Below are 18,206 nucleotides of genomic sequence, written 5' to 3'. Positions count from 1 at the left end.
GAGACAAACAACCATTCACTCTCTCACTCACACCTAGGGACAATTTAAAGTCACCAATCAGCCTAACACGCATGTTTTTGGTCTGTGGGAGGAAACCGGAGAACCCGGAGAAAACCCACGCATGCATGGAGAGAACATGCAAACTCCACCCTGAAAGGCCCCCAGACCGGGATTTGAGCCAGGGACCTGCACGCTGAGAGGCAGCAGCTCTACCAGTTGCGCCATCGTGCTACCCTAAGTCTGGTACATATTTTGAAACGTTTTTTTCTTTCTGTGTGACAGATTTATGTGTACATTAAATATGTTTAAATACCAGTATCTCATTTAAGCTCACATCACATGAAACGGAGCGAAGGAGACAACGAACGGGAGGGGCTCTTCCCCCTTCTACCTCCTTCGGGCTCTGCTGAGCAGAAATCACGTCAAATTTATTTAGAAAATAAATAAAAAACAGCAGCTGTTACCAAAAAGTGTTTGACAATAAAAATCAGTGGTACTAATTTAATGAATATTTACCATATTTTACGGGTACTATGTGACTCCTGGTTACATGACTTCGATAAAACTTTTTTATAAAATTGACCAGTATATAATTTTAAAATAATTTTGGTTATGCAAGTCTTTGGCACTGTTTGGCACAGTGATTATGCTTAGATAGTTCTTGTGTTAATTCTGTAGGTTGAATGGTTTTAACCATGAGTCAGACAGCGAAGCATTATGAAGACTTATGACAACCACTAAACCATAGTCTGTGAAACACCATCTGGTGGCTGATTTTTATACTTGTTGAGGAAAACATGAAGCCACCTCTTCTATCCTCCCCGGGTTGTTTGCACGGAAGGAACACACTAATGTCAGAATTAACAACATCTTTTTTTTACAGACTCCAAAATGCCTGAAGAAGAGAGAATTGTGTATATTACCTTGCATTCAGGGTCCCCCTGTACAATTCTGACGTGTGTCAGGTCTGTTGCCACCCTTTCAGACTACGTTTTCTTCCACTCCCATTTTCCTCCAATGAATAATCAACAAATACCCCCGTGACACTTCCTGTTTTCAAATTCTATCCAATCAAACACCTTACAGACTCTCTGAAGTACCTCTTATCCCCCATTCTGTCCAATCAATCAGGCACACTTTAGCTGTCCTGTCTTTACAGAGTACATGACGCATAATAAGCACCAACCTACATAATCTCACAAAGACAGTGAACATCTTATTTCCTTGTATTTCGCTTACCCAAGTGAGGTAGACATGTGCTACGCCCTCACTGCAGCCTTCTCCTCCAACGGGTCTCAAAACTAATCCTATGGCTCAGGTGTTACCCGCAGCTGTTTCCTAGGACAGTTTTAGTGTAAGGCTGTGTTGAGATGATTCACCCAGACTGTTAACTATCTACGATCCTTGTACCACACCCAAAGTCTCACCTCGTGCCTCGCTCGACCTAGCAGCAGGAGTGGGCACGTTTGGCAGACGAGGAAGCGCAAGTTAACGGTAGCTCATCTCCTGATTTAGCGTTGCAATTGTTATCCGATCTGGCTTTGTTTAGAGTCTAGGTATAAGATTCTTGGATGTTGTTTTATAATCAAAGCTACGAAACTTTTTAAAACCTCCCGTGCTTCTGTTGTTTCTCTGAACCAAGTCTTCCACTTCCATGAACAAAGGGGTGTTGAAATAAGAATCCAGAATTTTACGTTTTGCTTTGCTTTAATCAATGATTTTGCAGGGGAAACAGCGGTATGCACAGTCCAACAATGATTACATTTGATTACAAAGAGGATACATAATGGTTAATACTCAGAGTTTAGTTATATTCCAGATGTTGATCCTTCCTGGGCAAAGCAGTTCTCTAGGTTTGCTCCGTTCAACCCCAGGTATTTTCCTTCTGGCAGGCTGCGCTTTGTGAGTTATTCGGTCGTCCTGACTCACTCAAGCGCTCCAAAACCTCCACAATTTACCCACACTCTCTACTTGCCCCAATATATTATCTCTCACCACAATGACAAATCTTTCACAACTCCAAGCAATCAAATTTAAAATGTAATTGATCTTTCTGCCTGCCTATTTGTAGGCTACCGCTCTAATTTGAAATAAATTTTTATTAAGGTCAATATTGGTGAAACGTCTCCTTACCATCGCATTTTTTGTGGAATCCTCGAAATTCCAGTTCAGCAAGAAGCAAATTTCCCCATTCACACTTGAATGCGGGCCGTTTCTGGTCCTGCAGCTGGTCTGAATTTGAAGAAAAGGGTTCAAGCATATAATCAGGGCTGAGGAAGAAAATGACTTCAAACGAAGCCTATTCCATCGGATTTGCCCCAGTTCTCCTTCAGCTGGAACCGTCCAAAAACTTGTCTTGTAATCCACACGATCCGGTGGTCCAACAGCCCCAGTCTCACAGAATCATCTGTATTTATAGGGCGAGGTTTTGACTGACACTTCCAAAAGATCATGCCACCTGCATTAATCCAACCTTCTTTGGGCTGGACCTGACATGTTTTTTCCCACTTTGGAGTAAGCTGTTGCGGGAGAAGCAGTTTTGTTTGGTGTATCCTCAAACTAATGAAGCCTTCTGGATGGAAGGCGAAACGTCTCAGCACAAAAAAAAAGAAACTGTCCAAGTGACCTGTCTGAAAATTGTTGGAAGACTACTTATTCTCCACTTTAACATTACCTCCAATAAAGGCCAATGTGTCTGTAGTGCGCTATCCATTGGGGAAACCGGGTACTACAGGTGAAACTACACTACTAGTTTTTTTTCTTATTAAACACATTTTTTTTTGTTAATATACATGTATATAATTTGGACAAGTTCAGTGGGGCAATTAAAAAGCCCATCGGGCCGTATATGGCCCATGGGCCGTAGTATGCCCATGCCTGGCTAAACACTAAAATGCTTAACAGCTAACCGGAATGAATAACAATGAACATAAATTTTACACATAATCCCTCCCTGAGGCCATGTGACCGGCAGTCAACCACAATGAACCACAGAAGGCTAGACTACGTACCGGTAACATACACAAATACATACAGTAAATGTTTTTTTTTTTCTTTCTTAACAGTGCTGGTAACATGACTGGTTAAAAATAAAATACAGTAGCCTACCAGGAAATCATTGATTGCTATCTTTAGGCTTTCCTCCTGCTCCGTGGAGCAAAAGTTGCTCTGTGCATGTAGGTGAGTCCCCCCTCACATGCTCTGTGCATACAGAGGAATCCTCCCTCAGAAAGAGGGGGGTCCCCTCTCCCTGTGATTGTAATTTCATTGGTCAGATCTTTTTTTTAACCTTTATTTATACAGGTAGTCTCATTGAGTCACGAGGACCCACTCCCCAAGAGAGACATGTATTGGGCAGCTATGTGAACGCCCTAATGTGATGAAGCTAAATGTTTTTGCGGACAGGAAGCTCATTAGTCCATCAAAAAAAAGAAAACATAAATTAGCCGCAGCATTGTATAAGCCGTGGGGTTCAAAGCGTGTGAAAAAAGTAGCAGATTATAAACCAGAAAATATGGTAGTCAACTCATTGAAGGTTATCTGCTTCTACTTGAGGGAGTTGTAGGGGTGGTGTTAAAAAGATTGTGAGCAGGTATACAGTAATGATTCAAATATGTGTTTTAACCTTTCAGGTCACGTTCGTTTTATTGACTATGAGTACTCAAGCTACAACTACCAGGCTTTCGACATTGGCAACCACTTCAATGAATTTGCAGGTTGGCAGTTACTTTGAAATTTTCATGTAAATAATCGATTTGTCATGGATCACTGGATGTGTGTGTGCTTGTTATTTACAATCAGGCATGGCTGATCTGGACTATGGGCTGTATCCCAGTCGGGACATGCAGATGGACTGGCTCAAAGAGTACCTGCAGGCATTCAAACTCTTCACCAAGAAAACAGGGGAGGTCACCCCACGAGAGCTGGAGACACTCTATGTACAGGTCAACAAGTTTGCTCTGGTGAGGAAGTTTAAGATGACACACACAGCTTCTCTCCTACCTGTTCCCTGTGGCTTTCCCATATCTGATATGTGATGTCTCTCAAGGCTTCTCACTTTTTCTGGGGCTTCTGGGCGCTCATCCAAGCCAAGTACTCCTCCATCGACTTTGATTTTCTTGGGTAAGTCTTTTTTCTGTGTTAATGCATCATGATGTCATAACTGTATGTTATGACATGGGAAAAGATGATGGCTGAATGGATGATTTCAAAAAATATTTTTATCAGCACACCATTGTTCCTAGAAATGTTTTCATCCACACAGAAATGCAGACTCTTCCACATCTGTAGTAACTATGCCAATCCTTTATGTGGTGCTGTAACTCTGCCATGAAAATGCACCAGAAACAGGAAAGAATATGTGGAACGTGCCCGTTAAGGGGCAGCTGTGGCTGAGTGGTTAGAGCAGTCGTCCTCCAATGGGAGAGTTGGTTGTTCAAATCCACCAGCAGCAACATGCTGAAGTGCCCCTGGGCAAGACACTGAACCCCTCATTACCTATGATGTGTGTCCCATCAGTGTATGAATGTGATCTAAAGCTCTGATTAGTTCATTCAACCTTTATTTCTACAGGTAAATCCCATTGAGCCTGTAGGACTCATTTACAAGAGAGACCTGATTTCAACAAAGAATGATGACAACAATGGACAACAGCGACAACAATAGACAGTTATAAAAAGGCATACAGATTTTTTTTTTTTTTTACAAATAAGATGACTAAAAAAGTAACAAAAACAGCTAGATTCTAAGGCGAATGTAGAAAACTAAAATCAGGAACATGTCTGCATTGGTCCCTGCCAGGAGTCCAACAGATTTTAAAGCCACTTAGAGAGGTCAAGGTCGAGAGCTTCAATTGTTTTTGTAAGGTATTCCAGGAAACGGGAGCGGAGTAGGAGAAGGCCCTTTTGTCTAGTTCAGTCCTCATTTAGGGAACACTGCAGGTAATAATGTCCTGAGAGCGCACGCTTTAGCTGCACTCACGCAGAGACATGTAGGAGGAGATGTATGAAGGCAGCAGACCAGGAAGTGATTTAAAGATGAAAATGTACCAGTGGGAGAGTCTGTGTGAAGTTAATGGTGACCAGTTAACCAGTGAATACTGGGTGCAGTGGTGGGTACGATAATCACAGCCAGTTATGAATCTTAGTGCACCATGATAGACAGCATCCAACATCTGCAGCATCCAACATCTGCAGGGTTCTTGTAGGAGCGTTCATGTAAATAATGTCACCGTAATCAATGGAGCGAAGGAAAGTCACAGATACAAGGTGTTTTCTAGCATTCAGGGTTAGACAGGATTTGTTTCTGAAAAAGAAACCCAGTTTAACTTTCAGTTTCTTTACCAAGTTTTCCACATGGAGCTTAAAAGAGAGATGTGAGTCGACCAAGATACCCAAATATTTATAGGAATCAACAAACTCAATGGGGACACCACTTGAGGATAAAATCGGAGGAAGAACAGCTGGGACCGACTTCCTATTTGAAAAAAGCATCCCTTTGGTTTTGTCGGCATTTAGGACAAGTTTGAGGTGAAACAAATCAGTCTGGATGATGTTGAATGCAGATTTCAAAAGCTGGAAAGCCTTATCAACTGTTTTAGCTTGGCAATAAACAACTGTGTCATCAGCATAGAAATGTATGGATGCATTAGGGATGTTTTTATCTACATTATGTATGTAGATTGTAAAGAGGGTAGGTCCTAAGACTGAGCTTTGTGGTACACCATTGTTGACTGTTAAAAAACTGGAGGAAGTACCATTATGTTGAACACATTGCCTCCGATCTGAGAGATAGAGAACCAACCCATGGTGTGTTCTGAGAAACCGATTTCTGAGAGCTTATGACACAAGATGTTCTGATCCACAGTGTCAAAAGCTTTAGACAGGTCTAAGAAAAGTGCAGCACAATAATCCTTAGCATCCAGTGCTTCAACAACATCATTATGAACCTTCAGTGAAGCAGTGGTTGTGCTGTGTTGTTTCCTGAAACCAGATTGATGTGGAGGTAAGATGTTAAATCAGTCCAGGTCATTTTTGATTTGAGAGTTTATCAGATTTTCTAGAACCTTGGCTAAAATGCAGAGTTCATAGATTGGTCGATAGTTGTTCAGTGAGGGGGGGTCACCTCCCTTCAGCAAAGGAAGAACAAAGGCTGTTTTTCAAGTGTCTGGGATGGAGTTTTGTCTTATGGAGAGATTGAAGATGTGGGTCACAGGGACTGTGATGATGTGAGCAGCCAGCCTTAAGAAATAAGGTGGAAGTTCATCTGGACCTGCAGATTTTTTAGGATCAAGATCTTTTAACAGTTTATTGACCTCACTGACTGAGAATGGAGAAAAAGAGAAGCTGTGATTAACTGAGGATTGACTTGTAGGAGGGATTTGATTTGTAGAAGTTTGGTTATTAAGTGAAGTGGCTGATTTTCCATTAGTAACTGTGTCAAATAAAGAACCAGAAGCAACAAAATGTTTGTTGAGACAGTTCAGGATCTCGTGCTTATTTGACACAGGAACAGAGTTAATGAGAAGTTGTGATGGGAGGTCAGATGATTGGGGGGTGCCTGAGAGAGATTTGATGGTTTTCTAGAATCTGTTAGGGTTTTGCTGTTTTGACAGCAGTTGTGCATTTATTCCTCATCTGTTGAAAACTCAACCAGTCAGTGTCTGAGTCAGATTTTCTTGCTGCGGCCCAAAGATGATCTCTCCTGTGCAGGAGGTCAGCTAGCTCAGGAGTAAACCAGGGGCTGTCTCGTCCCTTTATTCTGAACTGACGAAAATTAGTCTCTACAGATTCAGATTATCTTTGTAGAGATGTAGTAGAGTGCTGTATTAATGTGTGTGTAGTAGAGCAGTGGTCCTCAACCCCCGGGCCGCAGACCTGTACCGATCCGTGGGTCAATGGGTACTGGACCGCACAGAAGGGGAAAAAAGTTTTATTTTGAAAAATCACAGGATTCTCTACCACATCAGTCTATGACTCACTCTTGATGCAGGTCAACATACACAAGTGGTTAGTTTCAGTTTCTGTTAGGTGCATGTCAGCTACATGGTCTGGAGCAGACAGGTGGAGGTGCGCAGCCGTATCTGTGCATTTTGAAGATTACACTGCATATTTTTCAACCCGCCTGACAAAGATTGACTGTAAAACCATAACTAAATAAAACTATAATTTTAACAAGCTTCCTAATATCACATCAGAGCTGTCACTTCACATTTTTGCTTCTGCTCAAAAAAATCTCTGCCCCTAAAAGTTCAAATTTTATTATATTTATTTATTTAATTATAAAACACAAAAATATAATTAAACGTTTTGCACTAGGCATAAGCTCCTGTGCTTTTGTGAACAATCTGATGTGAATCACTGTAGGAGTTATCTGAACTTTAACCAAACTGATAAAACAGACGATGATCTCATGAAGCAGTTTGTCGTGCAGTCAGAGTATTTTAAGCGAAAAATGTTGTAACTGTTTGTAAAATACACCAGAATACAGTAAGTGGCATATACTTTATTCAAAATTCTGTTAAGGTTAAGAGCAGTACAAACCACAGATCTCTGAGTATGTGTTCTGAAAAAGCAAGAAAGGTTTATTTACTGAAACAAATCTATATAATAGTATGTAACCGTGTGTGAAGTCTTGTACTATGTTTTAAGAGTGTGAAATACTATGAGTTAAGACTTAATCAATGTTGAAGACATTAAAGAGCTTAAATTAAGAGATCATATGGAAAGCGTATATTGAAAGTGAATTAACTTTAAATGATTAAGAGTAAATGAATGAATGTTACTGACTAAAACGTGAAGAGAATCCATGGTCAAAAGGTAAAGTTCACAGCCTAATGGTCATGTGTCAAGTCACCACAAGAAGAGAAAGTTTGAACAGATGGTCAGGCCAGTAAGAGGAAAAAGAGGAAGTTATCTGCAGAAAACAGGAATAAGTTACCTTAAGTGAAGAGGCACTCTCAGAAGAAGAGGCACTCTCAGAAAAAGAGGACGCTCTCTGCAGAAAAACAGGAAGACAGACCTAGTGGTAGTCAAAGATAATTTTAGCAATGACAGTAACGTTGTACATGTGATCTGACGTTGTAGAATAGTCTGTATCCAGGACTGTTGCTATGCAGAAATTTTGCAATGAACAGACAAATGTATAAAACAGCTCAGCATTAACAATCGGGGCTGAATCACTTGGAGAGTTTTAAAGGACAGTTCATTGACACATTCAGTAACTAAAGGGAACTTAAAGAGAAGAAGAATTTTGCTCAGCTCAGCCTGGACCTGAAAGCCAACTCAAGTTTCCAAGATTGGATTTTATTGAAGGCAGTATGAAATATTCTTCAAAAGCAACTGAGGGATGATTGTCACCAGCTTCATCATTCAAGGATCCCCTTTGACAAGGGGTCTTCAAGAAAAGATGGAATGACACATAATAATAGCTGTCTTAAAATAAATGAATCAAAATCGCTTATAGCTATATATACTAGTAGAATGTTAGGACTCTTGACAACATTTTGAGTTATTGGGATTTATCTGTTATATTAAAGTTGGTATTTTTAAAGTCTTAATACATTTTAGGAGTGTTTCCCTATTTTTGCTGTATTATGGGATTCTGAAGATGCCTTTGTATTTATTTATTTTTTTCTCCCTTTTGTTCGATGGAGTTTTTGAACACACTTTAGATTTTGCCTTTTTTTTATTTTTCCAACTAAACTTAATTTTTTGATATTTCACTCCGGAGGATTTTGGGAACACGAGGTAAACTCGAGATGTCGGCTGACGGCTCATCGAGTCCAGTAACGATCTTGGGTTTCTGAGCATTCTCTGGGGTCTCGGAGCAGCAAAAGTCTTCCCCTGAACCTAATCACCTTATCTTACTTTGGCTCAACAGAGTGAGGATTAATATATTTCTATTTTTCCTCAATGGAGCTTATGGATTTATAATTTTCTGTTTTTGTTCATCGGAGCTTTATGGATTTATAATTCTTTGGTTCAGCTCATTGGAGCAAAGGAATTACAACACAATTGAACTGTTTTGCCCCTCGGACATCAACCAACAATCGATAGTAACACATTTCAAGTAACAAGTGGACTTTTGACTACTGACTTTGCTATATAACCAAATAATCACTGCATGGATTTCTGCTATAACGCTGTTCCTCTGCAAATCATTAATTAAATGCAAAGCATGAGAAATTAGCAAAGTTTGGGATCATTATTGTCACCGTCTCATGTTCATGGATGTAAGAAGCTTGGTTAAATTCTAACAAAATAGGGAGGTTTTAAACAGTTTTCTCAGCTGTGAGTAATTAAACAGCATCCTAGAATCCTATCCCTGGATTCTAAAAAGAAACACATCAGTAAGAATTGCCGTTCTACAACAACGGTGAATGGCCGTTAATGTGAGTTTCCCTGTGGACGACGATCCAACTCTGGCTGCTAGGTTGGGCGAGCCACGGGGTGAGATAAGGGTGTGGCTCACAGATAGAGGTCGTTAACAAATCTGGGTGAGTCACCTTCAACACAGCCTAAGTTGAACTAACCTAAAATTACTCTGGGTAATACTCAAGTGTAAAGCCCCCAGTATACTGCCGCGTACGTCCGTTCACGCGTACTGTACGCAGAGGGTTCAGACATGATACTCCAGCGTACACCCCAAGCAGCTGCAGAGCAGCTTCACAGACAAGGGGCGTTTACCTTCAGGACAAACTGAGGTTGCCGATTGGTCATTTGCTGACACGCCTACTGGATTGATTGACAGGTTGGGGGAAAAAAAACTAGCGCTGGCAGCCTCAGCCACAGCGGTGTTCTGTGTTTATATGTTGTTAATTAAAAAAATCTAATAAAAAAAAAACAGGGAACGCTGGCCCTGCAGCCCACACATCAGACCAGCCCACCAGGAAATCTCCAGACTCTCCCGCAGCCACGCTGGACCTGAGTTTAATTTGCTCGTGACAAATTCCTCCATTTCTCACCATTACAGTCATGGCATCAACGGAGGAGGAAGAGATCACTGCCTCTTGGCAAAAAAAACAAAAGAAAAGGCCAGATCAGAGATGAAGAAGAGGAATTTAATACATTGGTGTCACATACAAAACAATCCGTCGCTGGGCAGTTTATTGTGCGACACCGCGTACACGTATGCAGTCATAAAAATTTGAGCTTTGCACGGACATGCCCTGGGGGGTACACTCGTACCTCTGTGTACGTACGTGCGTACCTCTGCGTATGGACATACGCGGCAGTATACTGGGGGCTTTAGGCTTAGTTTGTTATACCCCTTAGAGGAGAGGCTGCAGTGGGGTTTGGCCATAACTCAGGTGGTAACTCCACTGAGTAGATTGAGAGGAGGTAAATGAGGGCTCAGATTGTGTTGTAAAGAGCTTTGAGTTTCTTGATTAGGTAGAAAGGTGCTGTATAAGAACAGACTATTTACCATTAACCATTTATTAAAATGGTGTTTCTTTTTAGTAAGATCTGAATGATTGTCGTCATCATGAACCTTCAGTCACACATTTACAGAGACCTGCCTCCTGCTCCAAAACACATCACAGTTCTCAAAAAGCCAGGCAGTTTTGAACAGAGATGTTTTGCTCATGTTTGTGCAGCATGACAGTTCAGTGGTTAACTCTGTTGCCTCACAGCAAGATGGTTCTGGGTTCAATCCCTGATTTGGACCTGGAGTCTTTCTGGGTGGACTTTGCATGTTTTTATGTTTGAGTGTGTGTTCTCCCATCATGCATGTTAGGCTGCCTTTTCAGGCCCAGGAGGACCTTGCAGAAAAGATCCGTGCTCTCAGTGGATTTGCCTGGTTACATAAAGATGAATAAAAATCTTTAACACTGGTGTTGAGACATTCTGTAGACTCCCTCACAAATGTTGTTGACTATCTAGTCTAGCTGTTGCAGCCCGTCTAGGTCAGATCTCTTCCAATTCTCACTCTGGACCCTCTTCGCTCTCCTGTTTGTGTTGCAGATATGCTGTGCTCCGTTTCAAGCAGTACTTTGAGACCAAACCTGCAGTGATGGCCCTGCAGATCCCAGAATGAAACGGAGTTCCTGAGGTGAAGAAGATGGGTGAGAAGACTGGAGGGAGGCCTCAGAGGACATGTGCTTAAACTTTGTGCAGGACAGAGTGGGAGCTTCCTGTTGGACAGTTCTGTTAGCCCGTGGACCACTGCTCCATCTACCAGGAAGTCTTTGTCTTTACAAGCGCAATTACTCTGTTTCTTCTGAACTTACCTCAACATTCACCTCAACTCTCAAGAGTGATGCACGATCAGTTCTTTTTGTTTCAAATCCCTGAATGTCTTTTAACAGGAGGAGCACGTCAGTCAGTCTTCAGGAGGATTCCACAGTTTAAAGCATGTTTTTCTGTCTCATGCTCTGATAGTAAAGGTTTGTTTGAGAACTTTATGACGATTAACTTGAGACCGTTCCTCCTCCTGTCAGTTCATTCTATCTGTTGTAGCTCCAGTCTGACTCTCTTCTTTTTGTCTTTGGTGCTAAGTGCTCCTTGCTGCTAGCTGTCTGCACTAAACCACAGATAACTTGTGTATCCAGTATCGTGGGCACTCTTTTTATTTTTCTGTAAATATATTTTAACCTTTTGGTGTTTCTCATCTAGCAAACTGCTGCTAGAAGTTTAGAGCATACGTTAATGTCTTGATGGGTCTTTTGTTCCAGAAAAGTAAAGGAAGAAAACATTTTTAATGATTTCTTGCGTAGCTTGGACTACTGTTCTGTTCTACTGTGAGAAACAAACTAGATGTTCGGGGCCGAGATGGTGTGGAGCAGGGGTGGGCCAACTTTCAGACTCGCGGGCCGCACTGAGTTCTAAAATTGGAGCGAAGGGCCAGAAACGGAGTGTTTGTGTGATGTTACACCCCAGCACAATAACCGCCGCCAGGACGCTATTAATTATGTTTGATTCCACCTTCTGCACCACTCAAGCAGCCACTAAGTCAGATTATATGATAGAACAGTGATTTTACTGACAATAGTTAAATTATTGACTTTGTGGAGTTTTACCAACTTCAGGCCAAACAACAAACAAAACAAACCACTGTATTTTCTCTTACCTGAAGAAAAATCACATGAACCAAACCACAAGTCTCTTACCTCACTGTGCTCATGGAATACAGGAGAAACGTCTAAATAAAGTGTCAGCTCACCTCTACAAACTGCTCACTAAACTTTGTACAACTACAGGATCTAAAGTTGATGACAGGTCAGCTGGTCAGCAGACGTCCTCCTCCTGCAGCTCCTCTGTGCAGCATCACAACAGAGAACCTGACAATAATTTACACAATTAACAGTTTCACACACAAAACACGACTTACAGCGATTCCTGATGGTGGGTCACTGAAAATGTTTGTACAGAACTACAAGTATATGATGTTTTTTTACACTGAACTTCACAAAACTTAACTTTGTGAAGTATAAATGCAAATAGTTTCTCGTGTTCTCTGCAGCTGGAAAGCTACAGGTTCCATCAACCTTACAGAGTTTATTATTTCATTCTGAATCAAAACTAATTTATTGAAAACCCTTTAAACCACTAAATTTAGACCAATGCATAAATGGGCAACACTTTATTCTTACCCGTAGTCGTCATTCAGTTCCATGTACATTTACAGTAAATGTTGGAGTTGGAGTACTTTATGTCTAAATTTATCACTTTTGAATTTGAAAATGGGAAAAGTGTAGGAATCCTGAGTAAACGTTTGTATTTCTCACAAAAAAGGGTTAAATCAGGTCATTTCATCCAAAAGACTTCTTCAGTTGATGCCTGCCACCAAGGTCTGTCTTATAAATAGCGCCTCCTTGATGTGTTTCTTGCCGGCCCTATGTGGAGTTTCCAGAAACTGCTTTTACACGTGCACAAACATTTCACTGTTATTCATGATGGTCGATTGTTTTGGACGGATGGTCCTTTGTGCACGTGTCAAGCCTGTTTCTGTGAAGCCCACAGCAGACTGACTTGAAACATCAAGGAGGTGCCATTTACAGATGTGGGGTGTCAGGCCTCAGACTCATGAAGTCTCTCACATGAAGCAAGAAGCTGCCCAGATGACCTGAGTTAACCTCGCTCGTGATTTATCTACCTGGATGATTGAGCTTTCAAACCTTTTCTCTATTTCTCCATTTGGACCTGAGCTTCTCTGCTCGGCTCCGTCTTGAACTTGAAGCTCTGTTGGGTAACATTTCCAACGGACCAGAAACGTTTCTAACAGAAGGATGTCCAGGGTCAGAGGCTCTTTAGCAGCTCGGGGGGGCACTGAGCTCGGCCCTTTGCCCTGCGTTGCTGGTGTTGTGTAGCAGACAGGTGAGCAGTGAAACTGACTGATGGTTGTGGCTTTCATTCAGGGAGGAAAACCTCAGAGATGCTTTAAGGGGACATGTTTTTAGTCTTTATGAATGTGCACCTGCTTTTTAAAGGTATAGTTAGAATACCTGCTCTGAATTCAGTCTGTAAAGAAAAACAACTTTTATTACCCAAAAAGCACTGAGTTTATCCTCCAGCCTCCCAGAAGTGACTCACCTTCATCTGGTCCTTTTATTTTGAAAGTTTGCTGTAAACTTTATATAAAACATGCTATTTCTGCAGATGAGAGCTGAATGTGAAGTGAAACACGTTCCGTACGGATCTGAGACTATTTCACACGCCACATGTTTAGACCATTCGCCCCCGTAGGTTACAGGAGAGTTTAATGCTTAATCTCTGTCAGAAGCTTATAAATGACTAATATCTGTTGTAGATCGCTCCTTCAGTTACCTCCGATTAGAGAAATGACTGAACTCGGACAGAGCTGAGGAGATAATGATTAGTCTTAACTCACCTATGATCAAAATGGATCACTGCCATTTTAAAACTACTTAGTCTCCAAACTCTAATAATGATTGGTCCAAAAACTGTAATTTAAACTTTTACTTGTCAATTTTACAGTACTTCACTCAGTAAGTCTCAGAAATATTGAAATATTGCCGTGTTGTTATCTATTCATTCATTTAACCTTTATTTCTACAAGTTGGTCTCACTGAGCCTCGAGGACTCATTTACAAGAGAGACCTGATTTAAACAAATAACACACGAGGTGCACACAACAATACACAATCATAAAAAACATCAAATGAAAAGTGAATAGAGAAACAATATACAAAAACGAAACAAAAAACAGCTACATTATAAAACGATATAAAATACTAGAAACAGGAACATGTCTGTGATGGTTTTTGCCATGAACTTAGTAGATGTTTGAAGCCACTTAGAGAGGTCAAAGGTCGAGAGCTTCGGGTCTTTTTGTAAGATGTTCCAGGAAATAGGGGCAGAGGAGGAGAAGGTCCTTTTGTCTAGTCAGTTTTGTTGTGTTTCCTTGACTGATGAAGCCTTCTGGATGGAAGGCGAAACGTTTCAGCACGAAAAAAGAAAAAAAAGAAACTGTCCAGATGACCTGACTGAAAAATGTTGGATTGTACACCTGGATTATTGAGCATGGACTTTGTTGTCCTTTTGTCTGGTTCAGTCCTCACTGAGGGAACACTGCAGGTAATGATGTCCTGAGAGCGCACGCTGTAGCTGCACTCACACAGAGACATGTAGGAGGAGATGTATGAAGGCAGCAGACCAAGAAGTGATTTAAAGATGAAAATGTACCAGTGAGAGAGTCTGTGTGAAGTTAATGGTGACCAGTTAACCAGTGAATACTGGGTGCAGTGGTGGGTACGATAATCACAGCCAGTTATGAATCTTACTGCACCATGATAGACAGCATCCAACATCTGCAGCATCCAACATCTGCAGCATCCAACATCTGCAGGGTTCTTGTAGGAGCGTTCATGTAAATGATGTCACTGTAATCAATGGAGGGAAGGAAAGTCACAGATACAAGGTGTTTCCTAACTGCAGATATGGGGCTGCCTGCAGCCTGGACGCTGTACAGTCTGAGGGGTTTGTGAAAAATCACCAGAACAAAATGGTTAAACGGCGTCAGTGGAGAACAGGCAATCCAGACACGTGTTACCCTGAGAGTTTAAAGGGTGGGATACAGTTTATTCTTTTTCAAAAATTAAACAGAGTTTGGAAAAACATGTAAAAATCCGGGGACCAACCCCATCAGCTGATCACAAGTTATAAACAGGAAGTAGCTACCACATGTTCATCTCTACAAAAGTAACTGCAGGTAAATCCTCCATTTTCTGTCATAATTACATTGTATGTTTAATGGTTAAATTAAAGGTTAATGCTTAATTCAGGTTATGTTTATTTGTCATATGCAGGTTAACACAAGGTTAACAGTACAATAAAATATTCAAAGAACTGATTTGACTCACTAAAACAATGAACAAACAAACAAGAAATACTAAAGCTTTCAATAAGGGTACAACATAAAGTACCAAAAAGTAAAAAAGTAAATACAATATTTACAAGGTCCTAAAGAACAAATAGTAAACAACATGGTAGAATATAACAGTGCAAGTAGAATGAATTTGTATGAATAAGTATTTCAAGGTAGTAATATAAGCTTAAATCACATGATGTATACTGCGCATAACTAATATAAACTACACAGGTTGTGTAACAGATTATTGTACAGATAGTGAGTAACATTGAAATGAATTATGATGGTAAGGTAGATACATACATGATACAGACATATGATGCATTAGCAATAAAAATATTAGGTGTCACAAGCTAATTAATATTAGTCATGTTAGTTGTCACAGATGTGGCTTGGTGCAAAGTTATTGCCAGTTGTTCAGTGTTATTTATTGATAGTTCAGTAATCTGACAGCTTGTGGATAATAACGGTCTTTGAGTCTCTAGGCTACACTACGGTATGTTTCTTAGACTGTGGCTAGGATACATGAGAGAAGCAGAGCGTGCTCTGTTCACACAAGGAGAGCTGTTGGTCAGGCTACTTCTTGTTGTGCTATTAACTCTAAAATAGTTATTGAATCAAGTGTTACTTATGTAGGCAAAACTAAATGTTAAACAGCCTGTTAAAATACACCAGAATGCAGGAAACGGCATATACTTTATTAAAAATTTTCTGGGGGAGGACCCCCCCCCCCCCCCCCACCAGTGTCATCACATTAAAGAAAAGCTTCTGACGCCAATGGTCACCACAATGTTCAAGCCAAAGAGCCATTGTCAGCACTGGGGGCTCAAAGCACCCCTAAAGTGGAGATTCTAGAACCGCCCCTGATGTAAACTTATAATGACATGATTTTAATAATAATAGGTCGTGATCTAAAGTGGGCCGCGCTGAGGCTCAAACTCCAGCGCTGAAAATGAGTCCCACTCCGGCCCCGGGCCTTGGTGTCCTCAGGCTGTTTCTGTGAGCAGCAAATTGGCCATCTGGCCTAAAACATTTGATTGTTGTCATAATCATTTCATTCAACCTTTATTTAAACAGGTTAGTCTCATTGAGCCTCAAGGACTCATTTACAAGAGACCTGGTACAAGAGAGACCTGGAGGAAGTCCTCTGGATGGGGGACAAAACGTTTCTCACTGAAAGAAGCTGGTCCAGACGACACGATTTAACCTTTTTTGTTGTTCTTTGAAATATTATGACACCCCTCCCGGAGGAAGAGACCCAGGCTGAACCAGAGGAGCTACAGCTAGCTACAGCTAGCTACAGCTAGCTACAGCTAGCTACAGCTAGCTGCTGCTGCTGCTGTTTTTTTTTTCTTCCACTTTTGCAAATAACCACATAATTCTGTGTAGTTACCCGTTAGAGAAATTATTAGATTTTTAAAGGTTAAAAAATAGCGTTCACGTGAACTATTGTAACATTTTGGAGATAGAAGTGAAGATGGCAGCAATCCACTTTGATGACTGTTACCTCAGTCTGATCAGATTTACACGATTTCTCCAAACTGAAGCCAAAAACAGTTACTTACAGCAGGTAAGATATTAACTGTTCATAGCTTTTCCACACATCTCCATTTGAAAATGGGCAGAATATCTTTTTAAAATGGGTCTGAAGTCTGGTTTCTTTCCAGCTTGTCATCGTTTGTCGAGGACTTGTTAATGATGACATCTCATTAGAGCACTCAGAAGATAAGGTCGAAGAGTAAAGACCAGCTGATACATTTTTGAGTTTGGGAGCAACACAGTACTGACTGGTACTTACCTGGTAAATACCCAGCACTTACCTGGTATTCACCTGGTGCGTACTTTGTAAATATCTGGGACTTACCCAGGAAGTACCTAGGACCAGGTGTGTCACAGGTTCTTACTGTTTTGTATCTTGAACTTAATCGAGTATGCACCTATCCAATACAAACCAGGTACTTCCCTGGATATGAACCAGTGCTGTTGTATGTACTGTTACTGTGTTTTTCTGCATATCCACGTTGGCTGTCAGAACATCTCACTGTTGAGGCGTTAAGGTTAAGTTAAGTTTTGTTGTGCATCTAAAAATGTATTCCTTATATTTTCATGTATTATTTTATATTATATTGTTTATATCAAAAACAGTTTCTGTAACAGTTTATTTAAGTATTATTATTGAACATTATTTAAATATGTTAGTGAAGGCATGCTTGTTTGCTGTGTGCAGCTTTTTACTTGAACTGTGGGGCGTTGTGTGTGAAGCGACCCAACTGTTGGTTTGCTGACGTAACTTTTGTAAATAGACTTATGTTGTTGCCTGCAAACACGTCTGTTAATACTGTGAAAACTTTCTGTACAGTCATCTTTCAGACTTGGACATGTGAACAGAAGAATTATTTAACAGATGTCGGTAAGATTTCCAATAAAGATTTTTTTTTAAATTGACATTAAAAATATATTTCTTTATTTTTTCAGAACGGCTGAGAATCCTGAAGTAGAACTTCTGAGATACAACTTGTGTTTACTAGCTAATTATTGGTCACTGCCAAAACGCTAAGGGAACGTGGTAAAAATTTTGTCTGTTGGCAAAATATAAACCAATAGTGGGATTTTCAAAAAATTCTAAAAAATAGCCATTTAATGCACAGTTGTCCCTCGTTTATCACAGGGTTTAGGGGAACATGCATCCCACAATAAGTGCAAAACCACGAAGTAGGAATACGTTAGTTCAAGTTCAAGTAAATTGTATTGTCATTACCACGAAATTATGTGCACAAGTAGTAGTAGTAGTAAGTAACAGTTTATTTAGTATTTACTGTAGTAGAAGTAAGTACTAGTTTATTTTAGTATATATATATATATATATATATATATAT

The 18,206-nt window shown here is 40.5% G+C and overlaps 1 protein-coding gene across 1 annotated transcript in view; it reads left to right on the top strand.

Annotated features, from left to right (window-relative positions):
* Positions 1-11,672, top strand: part of etnk2 (ethanolamine kinase 2) — a 32,347-nt gene extending 20,675 nt beyond the window's left edge. The window contains exons 6-9 of the mRNA XM_037678543.1: positions 3,633-3,716; positions 3,802-3,962; positions 4,049-4,122; positions 10,965-11,672. Of these exons, the coding sequence (XP_037534471.1) occupies positions 3,633-3,716; positions 3,802-3,962; positions 4,049-4,122; positions 10,965-11,037 (392 nt within the window). The 3' untranslated portion in view covers positions 11,038-11,672. The remainder of the gene's footprint in view (positions 1-3,632; positions 3,717-3,801; positions 3,963-4,048; positions 4,123-10,964) is intronic.
* The last annotated feature ends 6,534 nt before the right edge of the window (positions 11,673-18,206 follow it).

The sequence above is a fragment of the Nematolebias whitei genome, chromosome 7, assembly GCF_014905685.2.
Source record: "Nematolebias whitei isolate Nwh7 chromosome 7, NemWhi1, whole genome shotgun sequence".
NCBI classification, from domain to species: Eukaryota; Metazoa; Chordata; class Actinopteri; order Cyprinodontiformes; family Rivulidae; genus Nematolebias; species Nematolebias whitei.
Note: the sequence above shows the minus strand (reverse complement) of the source record. Positions and strands in the feature narration are given on the sequence as shown.